This window comes from Gymnoscopelus microlampas (genome assembly GCF_963454915.1).
Source record: "Gymnoscopelus microlampas genome assembly, chromosome: 2".
Lineage (NCBI taxonomy): Eukaryota > Metazoa > Chordata > Actinopteri > Myctophiformes > Myctophidae > Gymnoscopelus > Gymnoscopelus microlampas.
This window is the reverse complement of record NC_139939.1, coordinates 36,504,549-36,526,183: the sequence shown is the minus strand read 5'-3', so window position 1 is coordinate 36,526,183 and position 21,635 is coordinate 36,504,549. Positions and strand designations below refer to the sequence as shown.

The window sequence follows — 21,635 nt, the reverse complement described above, 5'->3', positions numbered from 1 at the left end:
GCTTTCTCTATGACGAGCTCATGTTTAATAATATATTGTAATATGCTCACTTGAATCGTACGTTTAAGAGGCCATAAAACCCATAAAGCATCTGAAGTGTTCCTGTTAATGGTTTTCCAAGCGAGATTTCCACTAGTTGTCATAATTTCATATTGTATGTATTTAGCAGTACATAGTTGCTTTCCTCTTGGCATTGCTGGGAGGACAAATTAAAAAAATCTCAATGTATATTTCATAGAACTAAATCAGTTATTATTGTACAACAAAGTATATTTTAGGCTAAACTCTGGACAACATTGGGTTAGTGCAAGAATCAGTATGACGTGATGGGTGGGGCAGTGTTGATCCTCTGAATATGCCCAGTTGGAAAAAGCTGTAATTTCCACTGACATAAACTTAATAACGAGGCCACAACAACTGTATGTATAAAACATTTTTAATTATAATACAATGAAAGAATACACAATACCTTCAAGTGTTTGCAGCACCAGGTACTTAAGTGTATACACACGCTCACACACACGAAACAGAACAAAACAAGAACTTATATAATATAACACATCTTCTGAATGCATATTACACATCCGCAAAAAAAAAAAAAAGGAACATATATTCACAGGTCTCTGGCACAGAACTCTCCCCTATGATTCGGCAGGCCAAATGGATCGTATTTCATCGCACATCCTGTGGTGCATTAACAGTAAAAATGCCAATAGTAATACAAGGTGTTACATCACTGTATATGAGCACCATATGTTGCAGGGTGTCTAGGTCAAGTGGTGACATTAACATCATGTTTACTATGCCACAGGTCATTGTGTGACTAAATGTAACCCATTTGGCTTTCCATTCTACAACACAGCACTGTATGCTAGCTTAACTGCTATTACAAGTACCCGATCACCACTGCAATTCCTGCTGCTACCACCCTCCCACCAAAAAGGGGCATTTCACCCGTAACACATGAGCTGTTTTGTCTCTGCCTTCAGGGTAATTAATTCTCCAAGAGAGGCATTGGCCTCGGACTGCCAGTTTTGATTTGGGTTTGAGCTGTGTGTCCTCCTGATGACACCACTGAGAGGATATATTCAAATGAAAAACTTTGAATCAACTCTCAGGACCAAGTTTAGTTAGTGCAAGATGGTTTGTGGCTTTTGTGGGATAATTGTGCATGATTTTCTTGCAGAGTTTTAAGTGAAATGCCCCTTTAATCTCAATCTGGTCCCTATGTCTCTGTTTATCAGATGTCCATGAACCATTGTGGCTTTGAGTGTGTGCTAAAACACACACCAGTATGATAGATCCAATGGGCTCTTCTCATGCCAACACAAAATGGCAACAAGAGAAGTTGAGTATCTCCAATGTAGAGGAGACAGAGGCCCTCTTCTACAACTACAATCACTCTTCATGCTGGCAGAAAGGCAGGAAGGAAGGAAGAATGAAAGAAAAATAAAGAAAGACAAAGAATAGGGAGGACTGGGGTTTTAGGAATACTTGGTGAATATCTACATTTCATGTACTGATAAAAAAATATTCCCCCCTCCTTAACAATGTAAGTCACAGAAAATCTAAATGACTTGTTATTTGGCAGGAACAACAATGAATTGGAACGTTGTCACATTTTATGGGAATAGCGGAGGGAGGACTTGGGACATGACCAGTACATTTTAATCCAGTTTCTACTATGTTCTACTCTTATTCTTCTGTATTTTGAGTGGGGTTTCTGTTTGAGCTGTGACGTCTCTTTCCTACAATACATCCAGTCTTCTTTTGTCTCAGTTTGTGCTTCAATCTTACTTCACCTAAAACCCAAGAGACCCTGTATGCCTGCTGTTTTCACCTCGCAACATGCTGAGGTTTTGTGCTCTTTAGAGAACTCACACTATCCAGTAAATCTCATGTGTGACTGAAAAATAAAAGCAAAGAGATCGGCCCTTCTCTGCCCTCACACAGTGAGAATCCATAGTCCGCTGAACCCTTCCCAGTCTTTTGGACACATTTTAAGGTTTAAATTGCGTTGGGATGTTTCTTTTCTCCCATAAGTCGTCCTGTGTATTTGACTGAAACGGGCATAGCAACAGGTTCAATTCTCTCTAGCTCAATGGGTAGAGCACTGGGTAAGTTTCCCAGTATGCTCAATAGGGAGTACATGGCACTAGCTGCCAGGATGGCATTGCTACTGAGGCAAACCATGCAAAAATAATAATAATAATAATAATTATAAATATTATAAATATTATTATTATTATGCAGCCGTGGTAATGTAAGGCGCTTTAGATAAAAATGTCTTACATCCACAATCGCAGCCACTCATTATGGTACAATCTCTGGTATGAAGCAAAATAAAGATGATTTTTGTTGTTTTCAAGGCACATCATTAAAATAGAAAGAAATGCTATAACCACAATGTCCAGCAGACAAACAACACCACCCATCTGCAGCCAACCCCCTCAGAAAATGCCACTTAATCCTGTATGTGTGCTTATAGGTACAGTATGTGCAGTTTTCAGTAATGTCACAATGAAAAAAAACAAATTAGAATCTCATATGTGGCCCTGCTTTTAATCTCCATTCATTAGGTCCTTTGCACACCACCTTTACATTTGGCATTAACACGTGCCCTCTGTGATCAGATTGAATTTGTATCCAGGTGTAAAAGTAAATGTAATCCGGCTACATAATACTTTTTCTTAACACTTTTTTTTTCTTTTTTCTTTTCATAGCCCAAATCATACTTAAACGTGATCTGGATACAAGATGCCTATTAATGCCAAGTGTAAAAGAGGCCTTACGTTTTGTTTTCCTGATGGGAGGTTCTGTGCAAGAGAATTTAGTCATTTTTTCATTTACCTGTTTTACTCAGTTGTCCGTTTAACCAATAAAATAAAAGAGAACATTTTCTTTGCTACTACAACACTCATGTACAAAACCTTGACATGAATGTAAACTGTCAATGAGCACAAAAAGAAAAAACAGCTTTTTTTTTTTCAAGAACGTTATTCTTTTTTTGTTTCTCATCGCTCCTCCTTCAGTGTATGGAGAGAGTGCAGATCAGGAGAGGTAAAATTCATCCAGAGAGAAACGTGAGGAAAAAAATGTAGAAAACGAATTGGTCACCGAAAAAAAAAGAAATGCACCACGGAGTCAAAAGCAGAAAAAAAACAGTAAAATAAAGCAAAACACCTGCTTGGGTAGAAAATCCCACACCCTCTTAGAAAGCACAAGACGGTTGTATTGCTATTGTCTCAACACACCCCCCCCCCTGATCAAACCGAGGGAGGACATGTTTATTTTTTGAACACTATCTTTTTTTGTCTATTTTTAGGGAGGTGTCACCGAGAGTTAGTGATGAGAGAACACCTTGAGCTGCCATCAAAATTGGGATTCTTCTTTTAACATCACTTCTCTCTAGGTGACCATCCCTCCATCTCTTCTTCCCCCCCCCACCCCAAAAAAACAAAAATCTAAATGTTTTACAACCGCATAATTGTCAAAGAAGAACAAGGGATAGCGCCGCCACGATGAGAACAGAACAGAAGGAGAATAAAAGAGCTTTGAGCCAGTCTGATTGAAGTTTGAACCCCTGCCCTCCATTTGGTGACCGTTTTGGGAAGCAAATGGAAGCTGCCATGTTTGGAGGGAAGGAGGTTTTGTTCTTGTTTGTAAGTCATAGCTGAACATCAGACTGGCTGGCAGGTACGCAGTTAGGGCAGTGGGGGAGGGGGGCTGGGGAAGTGCCAGAGACCTTGGGGAGGGGGGCTTTTATTAGTTCTTCACGTGCCCCCATGTACAATGTACATTACACTGTCCTCCATCTTTCCTTTGCCATGGCGGATGGAGGGGGGTTGAGAGTCAAAGCGTGCTCGTCGGCTCTCTGCCTAGAGAGCCAGAGGAGGAGGTGGACGAGGGGGGGGGGGGCCCACTGGGGGTTTGGGGGTATCGCCAAGGGGTGTGTGTTGCTGGTCGCCTCTGAGGGGTGGAGTTTGGCGACCTGATCACGTATGGAGGGATACAGAGAGAGGGATGCTGGGAGGAGGAGGAGGGGAGGGGAGGGAGGGTTGGGGGGATCAGCATGGAGGGAGGGTCGAGGGGGCGCACGACAACAGTCGGTCGCCAAGGCCTACACCCAAGGCACAAATGGAGAGGGGGAGAACAGTCAGGGGGTGTAAGGGAAGGGGGAGTGGGCAGTGTTCCGAGGTCCGGTGCCCTCTGACTACAACGCCCCCTCTTGGCCTAACCCCCCCACCCCTGTTCTCCCACTCTCGACAAGCTTGGCCTCCTCTCCGTCTTGTCTGTCTCTCATATACATATATATTTATATATTTATAGATATACTCTTCTTTTTTGTCTTTTCATTTAGGAAAAATATAATACAAAACATTTTAATAGAAGAAATATAGACTACGCTGGCTAAAATCACTTTAAGTGATACTTACTTTTTGTAACGTCTTTTTTAAGCCTTTTGTCTTTTTTTGGGGGGTCAGACCTTCGCCCTTCAACGGACCTTGGCCCCTTTATATATTTATACATTTTTCTGCAGAGTCAGGTTGGATTGCCAAGCTCTAAGGAGTGCTTTAAAGAGGTTTGAGACCTACCCTAACGATAATCACATGTTCAGAGAGCAAAAGACATGCCTCCTCCGTCGATAGAACATCTATGTGCACGGCATCGCTAACAACATTACTCTGTTAGTTGACACATACGATGAATATATTGCATCAGTCAATGCCTTGGGGAGCTCCAGAAGCGAGTAACAGAACAGCAGAGAGGAGAGGATAAAACAGCAGTGAAGTTAAAAGAAATGAAAGAACTACTGCAAGTTGATTAGTTTCCTTGACAGCTAATGAAAACAGTCTCTACACAGAGGGCAAACCATTAGAGCTGGCCTTTCTTTTTTTTTCATCATCAATTTGTTGTTTTTACCCCACTTCTACAGCTTTGACTTGTTCATGAGGACGTGGAAGTTGAATGCAGACACACAAAGAACACACACACTAGTTGTAAAAAGTAACAAATATTGGGAGAGATAATCTGGGTGTGATGGCACTGAGGCAGAAGAGACAGACCTGCTTGTTAAGTAGAAAGAGGAATTTACCCTTTTTCATCAATCTCTCCCTCCTTCTAGTGCCATAATGCTCTAGCTATACCTCGTGGAAGAGATAGAAGGCAATGCAGCCATTATGGGGAAGACGTCTACATTGTTTACATTGTGGTCTTCAACCGAAATGCCAGAATCATATAAAAAAAAGCTTTGAGAAAGCCTTTAGCTTCCCATGATTAATGCTACATCAATTCGCTACTGAAAAAAAGGAAAAAGAAAAGTTAAAACAGAACAAAAAACAAAACCATATTTAAAGATTCTGGGCAATCCATTTCCACGGTACAGTAATAGAGCTTTTCAACTAGGCTTTAGGATTGAGGCGATCCCTCAGTCACACAGTAGGGTAGTATAGTGTAGTGGTCACATAATAAAATCCTCTGTGTTCATTTATCTTGTTAAATTAACAGTGAGGATTTTACTGTGCAGTAGTGCAGAGCAGTGGTTAGAGAACCCTAACCGGAGAGAGACATCACTGTCCCATTTATGTCCTTTCTTTCATCTGTATTTTCACCTGCTCTGTGATGTTTTTGGTGATCTGGCTAAAAAGCCATTGGTATCATTTTTATTTTGGTCATAAACTGTCATGTAGTATATTGGTATTAATGTGGTGGCCGATTTGAACATAATCAAATATCACAGTATTTTTGACCAAATACCTCAATATCGATATTGTGATGATATCATATTGTGAATTTGTGACAATAATTATTATTTTCTTTTAAAACTTTTCAAAAATGGCAAAAATAGCAGATCTATAGGCATCGCGATGAGTTGTGAGCTTATACATCTTCTATTTCTACTATTTCTGAAACATTATTTACATTTTTTAAAGTACAAAATAGGGTTTGAGTGATAAAATCACTTATGCCATATCACAACATTATGATATCCAGCTAGTCTCATCATAGTATCGATATAATATTGACATTTGCCCAGCCCTAATTGTAAGGTTCAGGTTGGTTCAAGCTAACCCCTAGTGGCCTAATAGTTAGAGAGTTCAACACAACTCCCAACAGCCAGTGTCTTCCAGCAAGATGTCGACGCCCCAGCCTGCTCACTGCTCTGGTTTTAGAGTGTTAAGAATGTCAATGTGTGTAAACAGTACAGTAAATGTAGACGGATGGAGATAGCGTTCTGCAGGCCCACTGAACACATTCCAAAGCCTGCAGAGGTGCTTTGCCCTCTCTATCACAAATTTGTGTGTGTGTTGCATTCAAATACAGTATACAGGGAGATAAACAATGAGCTTATTAGTTGTGGTTAGTTAGCCACGTCTCTCTCCCACACAAGAAGCAACCGGTCCCCAATAACAAGCCAAAGCTGTCCATCACAACACAAACATCGTTCCCCAGATCCAAAACAAAAAAGCAACAACTTCTACTCTACTTTCAAAGCCTGCGGCAACAGCGTTAGGTACGTGTGGGGGGGGGGGGGGGGGGGTCGGGATGGGTTTGGGGGGAGTGAGGTAGGGTCAACAGTGGTCTAGGAGGGTCGAGGATGGGGGGGGTCAGACAGGAAGGATGCCACAGAATGGAAATCCCATCTGCTTCCCAGAAGGGCAGATGGGAGCAGGGATGGACGAGGGGGCGGGACGGGGACGGGGGTGGGTCAGAGGTCAGGTACTGTAGGGGGAGGTACAGTAGGGGCTTAGGCTTTAATGAACCATCCAACAAGCCGGTGTGGAAGTTAGGGCACGATGAGTCAAAGGAATGGCTTTGGGGTGTTGGTGGTGGAGGAGGAGGAGAGGAAAGCATGGGTTTGAGTGGTGGTGGGGTTTGGGTGGAGCCCCCGGCGTCCTTAGCAGTGGTGCGGCTGCAGTCTGTGGGAATGCGTGGCGGTGGTGTAGCCACTGCCGTCGCTGGAGCTGCTCTGCAGACTGTAGTGGTCTTCCTCCTCTTCCTCTTCCTCCTCGCCGTCGACGTCGCTGATGCTGCCGTCCAGGCTGTCTGCCTCCCCGGGGTTGAACTCCATGCCCTCCATGCCCTCGATATCCACCAGATCTGTACACACACAAAATACAGTATGTCATGGCAGTGCCACTCCACCTCGGGCGCACAAGTTGACAACATCACCCTTAGCTGTGAACTTAGGGTTGAGCAATACATCAATATTATATCGATATAGTGATATGATACTAGATGCCGTCTGGGAGTTTGGATAATTATCGTGGTATCGTGATATGACATGAGTGTTGCCTTTTCCTGGTTTAAATCGCCTCAATCCTAAAGCCTAGTTGGTTTAGATCTCTTAATTTTATAATTTCAGCATTTTGTGTGTGTGTTTCTGTGTGTATTCTGTTGTGAGCTTGTAGATCGGCTATTTTCAGCACAGATATTAAGTGTAAAGCGAAAAACAGGAGGGGGCCTCGTACCGCCCTTTGGATATCCGGTCAACTAAGTATAGGGTTTAAGTGGTTATGTCCTACATACTTCGTCACATGACAGAAAGCAAAAGTCGCCAATTTACAAGCTCACACTGCATCGCTTCGCGATTTTAAACCTTGTGAAGTCTGTACAGCTAGGAGCCTAACGTTTGTTTTCTTAGCTGTGGTGTGATAAAGAACTTTACAAAGGCGTGAGACTTCACAGCCATGGTATACTTTACTATACCACGGTCATCAGCCAATAAGATGCATGATATTTCAGCAATCAGTTTTATAAATCCAACTATGTAACCCCAGGTTGAACTCCACACCTCTGAAGTTCACGCACACACACACACGCACGCACGCACGTGCGTGCATGTCCAGCACATGAGAAAACATGGTGTATATGCCTAAGGCTGAAAGCATGAGAGTGAAAGTAGGCTTCAGGCAACTGTTAAACTCTGTGTAAACACACTGATCTTTCTGTTACCTCTACTAACCCCCCTCCATTGACAAACAACTATGTATTTACTTACCACCTACAGTATTGTTAGCTGTCCTAGGCCAGGGGTTCAGTGTGTGTGTGTGTGTGTGTGTGTGTGTGTGTGTGTGTGTGTGTGTGTGTGTGTGTGTGTGTGTGTGTGCGTGCGTGCGTGCGTGCGTGCGTGCGTGCGTGCGTGCGTGCGTGCGTGCGTGCGTGCGTGCGTGCGTGCGTGCGTGCGTGCGTGCGTGCGTGCGTGTGTGTGCGTGTCAGTGAGTGAGTCAGTGAGAGAGAAGAGAGAGAGAGAGAGAGAGAGAGAGAGAGAGAGAGAGAGAGAGAGAGAGAGAGAGAGAGAGAGAGAGAGAGAGAGAGAGAGTGCGTGCGTCAGGGGTGGAGTGGTGGTTTGTACTTTCATGCATTGCTTGGAGGCACCCCGAGCAGTTATTTGCTCTCCCTACTTTTCTGCAGGACAGGACGTCCCTGCTTTTCTCACCTCTAGAGAACTGCTGCCCCAACGAGGGTCAGGTGGCTGTGGCTGGAATCAATACACACTTGACCTTTGAGCTCTGGGTTATGACCTGCCGATAAAGGCCGAGGCTGAGCAGGAGAGTGTGGTGTTCCACAGGGCTCAGCAGATCTCTCTCATAATAACTAAGACCCTATGAATATCCTTGTAAATGTTGTACTATCTGCCTATCTAATTAAAGGCAAGCTAAATAAGACTGCACTGTCCAATCCCCTTAAGAAAAAAATCCTTGGTATCAATGTGTGGTAAAGTGTTTTGATTATATATCACTGATTACAGACTCCCTCCGTACGTGACACGTAGACAAACGCTGTTTGATGACTCTGTACATAAATAGTGATAAGAGGTAGATGTAATTGGCCATATTCACATGGGGACCATTTTGCTATTTCGTCATTCTGGCTGCTGTGTGAATATGGTCATTGAAGTGCAATTTAATCTCAATTCTACAGTATTGTGCCTTATCCAGTGGCACATTGCATTGGTGCATAGTTAAAGTACCTTGTTCAGAGTCTGTGGAAATGACAGATCCCATGCTGTCGGTACGGGTGCGCTCCACTCCCCCGGACACGGAGAGCTGCTCCAGGCGACGCTTGAGGTAACGGTGCTCTCGCTGCAGTTGCTCCTTCACATTTACAGCCTTCCTGTCCTGCTCCTCAAGTTTCTAAACAGAGACGGAGAGACAGGCGCGTGAGAATGCTTAAAGTCTCACTACCCAGATCCATGCTCCACACACACACACACACACACACACACACACACACACACACACACACACACACACACACACACACACACACACACACACACACACACAGGGGTGAGTGTCAATGAGAATCTTGGCAGGATCCAAATAAACACTATTATTTCTCTTTTTGTCTCCCTCACTCACACACCTCAACTCTCCCTCTCTCACCTACATACTTTTTATTCAGAAAAACACTGTATTGCAGCAAAGAGGGATGGGAAAATGAGATTTGGGGTAATTTTTGTTTACAGTGGCGGAAACATAATATGCTTGAGACAGGCAAGATGAATTGAGAAATGTCATGACAACGAGAGTTTTACGTCTTGAGTGTGTGTTACAACAAATACCTTTCCAACACAGGATGCGGATTTAGGTAATTTCAGTTTACAGTAAAAGAAACTGCAACAATTTCTTGGGATCTGGTAGTGACGTGATGATATTACTGTAAGACAGGAGGAGTTAAGTCTACAGAGTCCACGCAGAGGATGTGTTGTAAACAGGAAATTAAGGGTTAAAACAAAATGACTGTTGTATTTTTTTTCCATCCACCACACGGCAACACACCCACTCTCTCTCTCTCACACACACACACACACACACAAACACACACACACACACACACACACACACACACACACACACACACACACACACACACACACACACACACACACACACACACACACACACACACACACACACACACACACACACACACACACACACACACACACACACACACACACACACACACAAGCTGTATGCAAACGTTTGTAAATAAATGATGCTGTACCATGATTGTGGCTCTAACCTCTTGAGGATTTCATTTTTTTTAAACAGGCCTGTCGCTAGTAGACAGTTAATTTATTCTACACACGCAGTTGTTCCATGTAAGACAGTTGAGCCATGAAATAAAATGGCCTGAAGCTTCAGTGTGAGAGACACATACACACACACTAAAATGATCTTGTGTAAGACTTAAGTCAGATGACCTCATGACTGATGTCATACCAGTGTGGTTCTTTTAAGTTCTTAAAGGGGAATTTCACCATAAAATCGAAGTAGTTCAGTGATTCTGCATGTAATATACTGTACTGTAGCCGCCAAAAAGATAAACTTTCTCGTTAGTCTAGAGAGTTAATGAGAGTGAATGCTTTGAATTTGTTCACCCCATAATGAGAAAACTCATTGAAATTACAGAAAGAAAAAACAAGAAAAGGCATTGCCTCACTGGCAGACATTGTTAGTAACATAGACAATGACTTCAGCCTTCTAGGAATCCATATCAAAACACAACTATGAAATCGAACCTCAAATGAACACTCTAGATTTAACTGTGTACAAACAATAGTTGTAGTTGGTGGATGAAGAACAAAAACACAGTTCACGTACTGTACAATCAGAACTGTACATCTTAAACTTGAAGTTGCTAACCAACTAATTTGCTTTGAACTCTCCTGCTGTGTACAGTACATTCTTCTGCCCACATTGTCCTCTTGCGTGTCACTGAGTCTATATGAGCTGCAGCGGTTAATGAACCGCGGAGAGGGAGTTAGGCCAAAGTAAACCTCAATCCCAATTATCCCCCACCACTTATCTGAGCATCAGCCAAACGTACAGCAGCAAACCCCTACCCTTCCATATCTCAGTGAACGGACTTATCACTTGTGAGAGCAGTGCGGGTGATGTTCTTTTCATTTTTTCAAAACTCTCCTTTCTCTCACGCCAGCCAGTCCCTGAACAGCTCTGATCGAAAGATTAGAGAATGTTTTTCCTATTCCTTTGAAAGACAGCAAGAAAAAAAATATATATATATATATATATATAGAGAGAGAGAGAGAGAGAGAGAAAGCATGAGACTGAACAAGTACTGTATGTGCTAGGCAGTGGACAGATTGGATGAATGTGTGTGTGTGTGTGTGTGTGTGTGTGTGTGTGTGTGTGTGTGTGTGTGTGTGTGTGTGTGTGTGTGTGTGTGTGTGTGTGTGTGTGTGTGTGTGTGTGTGTGTGTGTGTGTGTGTGTGTGTGTGTGTGTGTGTGAAGAGTGACAGTGCATTTCATGTGTTGATGGTACCTTGATGTGCATCTTGGCGCGTTTGAGCAGGCTCAGTGTGGTGTGTCTATTGCTGTCTGGACCCAGCGGTACCAGCTTCTTCAGTTGCTCCAAGTACAGCCGCAGTTTGGCACGTCTGCAGAAAACAAAAAGTACAGCGAGGCACAGTGTGAGTCAGCAAACTCCACAGGAGAGAGGGAAGAGCCCTTTTTTTTAAAGTTAAGTTTCAGTCCCATATTCCTTTCCCCCCCTTTCCTTCATTGACTTCATTTGAGGTGCTGGTTTTGGGGCATCGACAGCGAGAGACCAGCTTTCAATTTGGTGAATGTGGGGTCAGAGTGATGCGAGGGGTGCAGGGATGATTCACTTCGGAGCTGTTAGCTGCACTGCAAAACCCACATTCACATCCCTGTAAGGAGTCACATCCTTGTCCATTTGCAAGTCCAATACCCCTCCTCATGCAGAACAAAAGGCAGAGGCGGCTTGTTATATCAGAGCAGGGACATTTACATCTGGATTCATCAACAAAGACCCCTCGTATCGCGTTTGAACTCCCACATAAAGCCTTTACCCACACACGCTTTAAAAGGTCTCACGCAAGCATACACATTCTGTGTGCACAACACAAAACAGACACCTACAGTACACACACACATTTAACATACACACATTTCAACAACAGTTTAATAAGCCTTTCAAACAGCCATGCAAGTTTGCACGAGCAAGAGCATTGATGTCATGTCCTTTCTATCATATTACATAAGCTTCCTGAAAGGCGTTCCCTTCCCTGCATGTGACAACAGGACAGCCGAGGTACTGGCTCATGAAGCCAGCGCTTGTGCTAACGAACCTCCTTAATTAATTTGAAAGGGGCGAGTGAAAAGGCTTGTGAGACATCAAACCCCACCATCACAATGAAATATGATGTACAGCCATGAACACAGGCCAAGTATTTAGAAGCAGCCATGGAACAAAGACAAAGCCGTGGTTATATGAGTAGCCTTTGATGTGCCTGTGGATATTGTAGTTGTTATGCTACAATGAATCCGGCCAGTGCAGTTTGTCCCTGTGGCACAGCTTTTTGAGCTATCTCAAGAGAAAAAATATATTCATACAATGACACAATGACTCCTAAAAGGGTGATTCATGAATCATACTTAGTTGTGTGGGGGTGTCAAGCACCGAAAACAGCACATCTCCAAGCTCACAACCCACACAGTAAAATGATCAGTGTTAATTTAACCCATGTACAACCACTGTCCTGTAGTTGTAGTGGAACTCCACTGTAGCAGCTAATGAGTTTTATATGCCTTGCTCATCAGCAAGGCATATAAAACCTCATCAGTAGGCATTGAAGGAGGGAACACGATACTCCTTCATTCCCCCACGTTTTTGTTGAAAAAAATGTTTTTTTGTCAAGTGACACTGTCAAAAGGCTCATTCACCAAAGTATGAGTGACATACTGACCCGGATAATGTTGGCGCACCACCCTGTCTCTCTGCCCGTTTGGTTTATTTACTCCAGGCCTCATCCGTGCTTCTCAGCAAAACAACGGCCACCAACACGCTGCCCACAAAGCCGATGGGAGAATCCTTAAAGCCACACTCATCGCGTGCCAAAGTTATACCGTTGGCTGCTGTCACTGGTTTGCCTGGCATTTAGACAGAAACCGCTCACCCAGGAAAACCGTCTTCCGCAGCAACACCCAAAAGGACGGCACCCATATTCCACAAGTACTGTCAACAACTAAGCGAGCAAGTTGCACCGCTTGAAGGTACAATTACAGATGTCTGCCAAATGATAGCAATGATGGAGCTTTATGTTTTTATCTCTTCCTGGATATATGCTATTTATTTAGATTTTAGGCTTGTGGTTAGGGTTCGGGTTAGACATTTTTTGAGCATGTGGATACAGATCTTAGATCATATTTAGACACTGGCAATCTTCCAGAGCAATTTACAGAATAGCACGGAAAAGCTTGAATTACGAGATCAGCAATGTTACGAGGAACCAATAGTAAAGAGTACAAGAGCCATGGGGTCCAGACAATATTTCTGCATTACACATAGAAGTGCTCAGAGTCCAAAAGACTGCTCCACTAGAGCCCAGAAGAATCAACAAACAGTCCACTATTCCTTTTCATGCAGATTTATCTCTAGGGTTCAGTCCACGGGTGCCTCAACAATCTACAGAGATGAAGTGAAAAGAAAAGAGATGACCTCTTGAACCCTAGAACCATATTCCTGGGGTTAGCCCACAATAGCAGATCTACAAGCTCACAACAGCACCTTGTAGATCGGCTTCTTTTGGAGATTTACCTTTGCCTTTCTCTGGCTATCATTTTGACATAAATGTCTTTCAATCGTATATGCTTATTGGCCCTACAATGGCAAGCAACTTCCATTATAGGACAGACAGGCACATTATGTGTTTTAAATGTCAAAGCAACTAAATATATACCCTCAAGTGGAACTAAATTATATACACAGTAAAATCCTCAGTGTTCATTTATCCATTTCTCTTGAGAGTGTCCATTTGGTTACATTTGTACTGTATGCTCTCATAGTTATTTTTTTGTGTGCGAAATATCCCCTTCTGCAACCTCATTTCTTTTTTTGCAGGACAGAAGATACACTTACGTCCTGTTTCTTAGTTTCACTACACATTACAATCATTGATCTTCATATATTGAGTTTTTCATTGTGACTAGCCCTGCTATTCTCTTGGCAGGCTCCAGCTGAACAGTAAACAAGCTCAAACAATGCAAGGCCTCCCCTGGCCTGGCGCTCTCATAAACCTAATAACTGGAATGAAGGTTCACAAGACACATGTGACTGAAACTAGCAGGACACATAGCCTAACAGAGAGTACACACATTAAACAAACGTATGCACAAACACACATGCAGTCATACACACACCCACATAGGCCTTTTCCTCTTTGGTTGTCTTTTTCTGGGGCGTTGGCTGTGTTTTGCAGTGAAAGTAAGACCCTCTCCCCCATCCCCTCTTCCTTTGTTCCACACAGAGATCAGCCCAAGCCCAGACAGCCTGTGGGCAGCCAGGGAGAGACCATAAGAGGACGAGACTCGTCTTCTCGCTAACCACTTAAGCCCTGTGTATACTTAGTAAACTAATACTTGGTTGACCGCAGTCGACTCTGAACTTGGTCCAATCTTTTTTCCCTTTGCACCAAATATCTTCGCTGAAAATAGCTGATCTACAAGCTCAAAACGCATCGCGACGCTGACCTTGTGCATCAGCTATTTTTGGTGTATGTTCCCCCCAGAATAGGGATGCTAGGGTTCAAGTGGCTAAACATTACTGTCCCAGCGCCTGTCTTCATTTATAGTATGGTCTCACAAAGACCCACAGCAGTGGGTCAACTGCTGTGGGTCAACAACTACTTTACTGTTGATTAAAGGTTAAAGGTCATTAGGATTTCTAGATAGATCATATTATCAGAAACTATTATAACACAATACATTATGTTGTTGCTGTCAAGCAGAAACCTTGTACCTCCATATTGCAACTATTTGTTTTTTCGTAAATGAAAGGACATACAAGATTTCCGCCTGACAGCGACGGTATGCAATACGGCAATACTATACAGTGTTGACGGTGGAGGTTCTCGGTTTCACTACCTCACACACACAACCCGTTTTCACATGACCAAAGTGAAGAAAGTATGTTAGTCTTTCTGCTGTTTATTTTTAGCCTATTTTTAATTGCGGCTATGGGGAGGGGGAAAAGTGCACAAATTGCACAAATGCATATTTCTATAAAAAGGTTGAGAGAAGCAGAAAGCAAACTTTTCTACCTCTCGCAGGTGCAGGGGAAGGGACAGGCATTTCCCCCCAGCAAGAGGGCCGTGTGAAAGTGCTCTGTCTCTTTTCATTCCCACTTGTCCCGAGGGATGCAACCCTCCACCCCCTCTACACACACACACACACACACACACACACACACACACACACACACACACACACACACACACACACACACACACGCACACACACACACACACACACACACTATTCCTACTTCGCCAACACTAACACCCCGCCAATGGAAAACAAATGTCTTTAGAGGATGATGACGCGGACAAGGAGGGGTTGTGGGACCAAACCTTCAACCCAACCAAACCATTTTCTTTTGAACACTTACGTGTTGCTGTTTTTAAAGCAAATACTACAGCACTTTAAATTTCATAGAGCAACTTTCACTTAGAGTTGAGTAATATTTGACAAGGAGTTTCTATACTTTGACTCAAGTACTGGGGTTCAGTACTTTGTCCGCCATTGGTCCCCAGCCACAGCCTCACGAAGGGGGTTGGACACAGGCCAACCAGGAAGTGGACAGGAAGGAGATGGTGGTCCGTGCAAGGAGAGGGACCGCTGTTGTTTTGATTTTGGGGAGGGCAACAGGGTCTGATGGATTTCTCCCTGGTTGGAAAAAAGGGCCCTTTGAGAGGTGCAGTGTGCTCAGCTGTGCTAAGAGGGGCAGCGCTCCACAAGCGCACGCACACGACACACACACACACACACACACACACACACACACACACACACACACACACACACACACACACACACACACACACACACACACACACACACACACACACACACCAAAGGGGGAACTTGAGCCAATCACTGATCATCTTGAGCACCTCTCTCTCTGTGAAAAACTAAATAAAGGCGTTTCTCTAAATGCTTCCTCTGGATTTCCTTTTTAAAAATGTCATTTATTATAATTATTTACTTCTATTTATTAGTCCAAGTCTGTAGTGCTGTTCCCTCTACCAATACACGTCTGAGACACAGACAGAGTGGAAGAAAGATTCATGAACAGGCAAAGCATGCCTTATTTTTTAGCATTGTGCACACAGAGATTATAGATTACAGGGACAACATGTGAGACAAAAAAGACGAGACGTCTCCAGATAAGAGATTGTATGGCTCAGGCTTTGTTAATCCATCAAAAATTGAGACTGATCATCACAATTAGCCTAATGACCAGGTTCATGACGAAAATAATCTGGACGAATGTTTTCTTTTGGAAGTAATAGTACAGCCCAATAATGTGTGTCAGTGGGGCTGGACCTGTTGTTCTGTCACTTTAAATGACTGGCTCTACAGACCTGGCACAGTGTCCCAGACTGCACGTGTTCTCTGGGCTGAACATGCACGCGCACGCGCGCGCGCGCACACACACACACACACACACACACACACACACACACACACACACACACACACACACACACACACACACACACACACACACACACACACACACACACACACACACACACATAGCTTCCTTTGGAGAGAGAGAGACAGTACCTGAGTTCTTGGAGGCAGAGCAGGCTCTCTCTCTCTCTCTCTCTCTCTCTCTCTCTCTCTCTCTCTCTCTCTCTCTCTCTCTCTCTCTCTCTCTCTCTCTCTCTCTCTCTCTCTCTCTCTCTCTCTCATTCACTCACGTTTGTTATTCCTAAGCTTGGGCCCGTGGTCACGCAATGTTTATCAGATTGCCTGAAACAGCCATGTGAAAACACCTCTCCACACCAACATGATTCCTGTCTGTGTACATGATTTGAAAAGGAGGTCTGAGACAGTTCACATTGTTCCCAGCTCCACACGTTGCTGAATCACCGTGCATTTTTTCCACTGGCTTGAAAATAGGACAAGCTTTTATATTTTTGTCTTATAATGAGCAAACAGTCTCTCGACGTCCTTTCAGCATCAGGACACTTTTTACGAACAAAGTTAACGTAAGTGGCAAGATTACAACCTAACCGTGACTCTTAAAAAAATCCTATCAATACATTTGCCTTCATGCTCGCAGCACAAATTTGACAAAACAACAGCCTTCACGCAAATGTGCCTTATTTTGAAAAAAAAAGGTTATTGATTTTTTTTTACAATAATGGCAATAATACAACTCAGCAACAGAATAAATGCCCTTATTGTTGCCTTTTTTCACTCTGGGTTTGCTTTGTGGTCATGACTGTGACCAGGAAGTCATCACCTGACTGACCTCACGTGCCAAAACACCACGAGATGCACTGCCTCTCTCTACTGTACCCCCCCCCCCCCCCCCCCCCCCCCCCCCATCTCTCTCTCTCTCTTTACTTGGGGGGGGATCAGAGATCAAAGCGGGTGACTGGCTCAGGAAGGCCGGCAGCCATCGTTTTCCTTTAAGCTCTGCTTAACCACGTAAACCCTCTATTCTTAGTCAAAACAGACCTGAGCTGCAACTGCGCTTGGTACACTTTTTCACTGTACACCAAATCTCATTGCCAAAAATAGCCGATCTACAAGCTCACAATGCGTGATGCGTTGTGAGCTTGTAGATCGGCTATTTTTGACTAATGTTCCCCCCCAGAATATGGATGCAGGGGTTAAATAAAAAACCCATGATGCAGCTCTGCTGACCTGACCGGTAGCTCCACGGAGATTCATAGGATAAACACATGACCTGGAGCTTCTCAGATCTGCAGCATGAGCATACTCTCAACCCCTCCACAAGGGCAATTTGAGTCGAATTAATTAAATTTAATTGAAAGTGCAGCGCATTCCTTTCGCGGGAAATATACATACACAAATGCATACAAAATATACGAGAATACTGTGTATTTCTGTATGAATTCAAGAAAACTATACAAATATAAAATTGATGGGGAGACACAAGTGGGGGAGGGTATATGTTCTCGAGTGTGAATGACCTTTAAAAAAAAACAAAAGCAAGCTACAAATTTGATCTGAGCCTGACTACACAGTAAAATTGAGAGTTAATTTACTGTTTATTTCAAGTGTAAAATAAAAGTGTTCTAACACTGTGGATTTGACCGTACAGATACACAGCATGTCAACAGGCTGGTTGACACAGGACTGACTGACAGTGTGTTACCCTGGACGACACTAGCATCCAGGGCTGTGTGTGAACATGCCAAGACAAGCAGGGCCAAAGAACACGAGGACAAGCAAACAATGGGCCCCTCAGTCTTTCACTGCACTCTTTTCTTGTTATTTTTTTTTTTCTTTTCTTTTTTAAATAAGAAGAGCAGGGAATCAACTCATTGTATTACAACTCATTTATACCCTTGTGAGTTCACTGCAGCCCATATGTGGATGAGCGACCAGGCTGGCTGGGCTCCACTTGGCGCTGAGCCCACCCCGCTCAACTCTGGGGTCGTAGGTCAAAAGAAACACCGCTGTGATGTTTCTCCTCACAGTCGCGGTGCTAACTCAGTTTGTCAGCTTTGGCTAAAAGAGCAAAAGAAAAACAAGAAGAAGAAAACACACCATGCCGTGCCTTCAGTCCTGTTTTGACTTCAGACCCACGAAATATAGAAGTGAGCATTGAGGCCTACTTGGTTAAAGAACCTGTTCTGTAAGCAAAAGCTCACAGGCTTGATCCCCGCAATAGCCAATGCATGTCCCATCAGACAGCCCTCCAAAATAAGAAGCTAAATGCCTCTAATTGTGGTCATGCATGAAAGTAACGTATTGTAAGTCGATGCAAACAACTATTCTGACATTTAAAAAGTAATGTCAGCTCGGCCTGTGCCGCTTTATAAAAGCAAATGATGAAAGCAGTGAATCCCCAGGGGTAGTGATATTTGAAGTCTCACCGCAGCAGTATTAACTCAACCAGTCAATGCTAACTTGTGGGACACTGAGCAGTGATACAAAATCACCACAACATCTTAACTATGTGCTGTCAGCCAAGTATAAAAATAATATCTTGCGTGTGGACAACGTCCTGTTTACAACTCCAATTTGGTTAAAGTGAATGAAGTGTGTGTGTGTGTGTGTGTGTGTGTGTGTGTGTGTGTGTGTGTGTGTGTGTGTGTGTGTGTGTGTGTGTGTGTGTGTGTGTCTGAGTGTGTTGGGGCAGCATTGCGTGTGCATCGCGTGGTGGTTGAAATTTGGGGTTCGCTCCACATCTGGCCTGCAGGTTGCTGAGGAGCCTCAGGCCCAGATGTGGAGAGATGGATGATGGGTAATGAGTAATACATGTTGATAATTTGGTCTTTTTACATTTCTCACACACACACACACACACACACACACACACACACACACACACACACACACACACACACACACACACACACACACACACACACACACACACACACACACACACACACACACACACAGAGCTCTCGCCGTTGTGTTCCTTCATCACTGTCACTCTCCATCCCTGCCCTGCATGTGTTTACGTTTAAGACCAAAGCTCAACTCTGTCGTGCCATCTTGAAAAACAGAGAGAGAGAGAAATAAGAGGGTGCCGATCCATCTTAAAGGGACAACTTGCTGGGGGAAAAAACACTTCATTTACTCAACACATAATCTCACGTGTCCACAAAACTACACTGCAAAGTATGGGCAGTTTGTCCTCATGTAACCTGGTGAATTGTACTGCACATGGACTACTACAGATCTTTCTGTACAGATCAGTCCTGTAGCTGTTTGTTTAAAGAACAATGATGCAATTATGTTCTGTGGAGACAGAAATGTAGAGAAGGTAGAGACAGATGAGAGATACAAAAACTAGTAGTTTAACTACATTCTGAAATAGCTTTTTTTCTTTTTTTTTGCAACTACTTTGCAACTGAAACTACAAATAATTCTCTTGCCGACCAGAGTTGGTCGGCAAGAGAGACACCAGGACAAGTGCGTAGTTTCTTTAAAATGTATTTTTTTTATCTTTTCTTTTTCCCATAAAAACAAGACAAGACATTAATTCTGGCCCAAACAAATGCAGACAATACACTGAACTTGACATCAAGACTGAACTAACCAAATGAGACATGAGGGGAACATACTATATAGTGGGTGATCAGACCACTCTTGACACAAAGGGGAAGACAAAGAACAACATGTAAACAGACTACAAATAGCTACAACATAATCCACTACAGCACTAACTCATATTAAATAAAGAAATTACATACAACTGAAATGCCAATACATTTTCATACGTGTAGTAATACATTCACATTTATAATAAATCCCTGCCCCTCCCCTTATGCACAGGGGACATGGTGCAGTCCAATTACTAATCAGCTCCTTACAAGCACCTGTGAAGCAGCTTGGCCTTTCCATGGCCAGCAATCTAAACTTCAACACTCCTCAGAACTGATAACTCAACAAAACAAAATAAACTTAAATACCAATTAAATTACTCCTGATAAAACAACTTGACCCAAACAAAAGAACTTAATGGATGTACCCTCCAGTCAGTAACTTTATCATCAAACTTGCAATAAACAGTATGTCCTTTAACCGGTTGTGTGTAGTCCTTTATGCATGTAGTATGTACTGTAGTTTGCTGAAAATAAATATAAACTAAATTAATAAACCAAAAAGACAAGTGTCCACCATGTTTTACCAACTTTGTGTGTCAGCTGGTGTGGCCATCACATGTGGCATGTGGCCGTTTCTGGAAAGCAGGTGCCTGACTGATGAACATTGTATTTTTGGGGGGGTCTATGACCTGCGAAGTGCAACAAGCAAGCACTTTTTTCAATAAACTCAATTGAAGTTTTTGTGACTTTTTTGTGTTATATTTGTACATGAATTTGATTTATATTTTCATTTTGAAAAGTCGTTTGAACAATTCTTTCGAAGTATAGGTCTAGCTTAGTTAAGCAAATAGTTAGGGTTAGTAGGCCTACACTGTAGTTCAAAGTTGCTTTCGCAACACTGGAGATACAGTACATGCAACACATGCGACACGGCTAATAAGCTGGTAATCATCATTGTCATTAGTCATTAGTGTGACAAATTGACAATGATGCCTCCCCCTCCCCTGCCCAATCTTACAGTAACTGCACGACTCCCTGGCACTGCTGAGAACCAGGCCTGTGCGACAGCTCTGTGAAAACCACACGCTGACATGTGGTCAGCCTTCGCTGCCATCACTTCCTTCCCCTTTTTTCAAACTTGGACCCGTTTCTCCATCATGCCTGCAGTATGACTGACAGCTCTGTCCGTACTGATGGTTTCCTTTATGAAGTAACGCCTCAAGTTTTTCACCTCCCTCTAGCAGCTTGTGCGACCGTGCTCGGTGGCACGTACATGCTGTAGAAGTCCCCTAACAATTTATTTACGCACAGAGAATGTTGCACTTTGGCATAATTCCCCATTATTTTATTCTATTTTAGAGGGGAATCTAATTTTGCTTTACTTTGCTGTATTTAAAAAAACTAAGAAAACAAAGAAATATCTGATAGCTATACCAGGACAGGGATTCCTACTCCCCTGAGTATACGACATAAAAGCAAACTGGCCACCATATGAATATTATTGTCAATTGATTGAGAGACATTAAAAGTCTGTGTTACA

At 43.2% G+C, this 21,635-nt stretch overlaps 1 protein-coding gene across 1 annotated transcript in view; it reads right to left on the bottom strand.

The window, feature by feature from the left end:
* Window positions 1-422: 422 nt before the first annotated feature.
* mxd4 (MAX dimerization protein 4) overlaps window positions 423-21,635 on the bottom strand; it is a 38,354-nt gene continuing 17,141 nt past the window's right edge. Inside the window, exons 4-6 of the mRNA XM_084073449.1 lie at window positions 11,296-11,410; window positions 8,975-9,137; window positions 423-7,101 (exon numbers count right to left, since the gene is read on the bottom strand). Coding sequence (XP_083929575.1) covers window positions 6,899-7,101; window positions 8,975-9,137; window positions 11,296-11,410 — 481 coding nt within the window. The 3' untranslated portion in view covers window positions 423-6,898. The remainder of the gene's footprint in view (window positions 7,102-8,974; window positions 9,138-11,295; window positions 11,411-21,635) is intronic.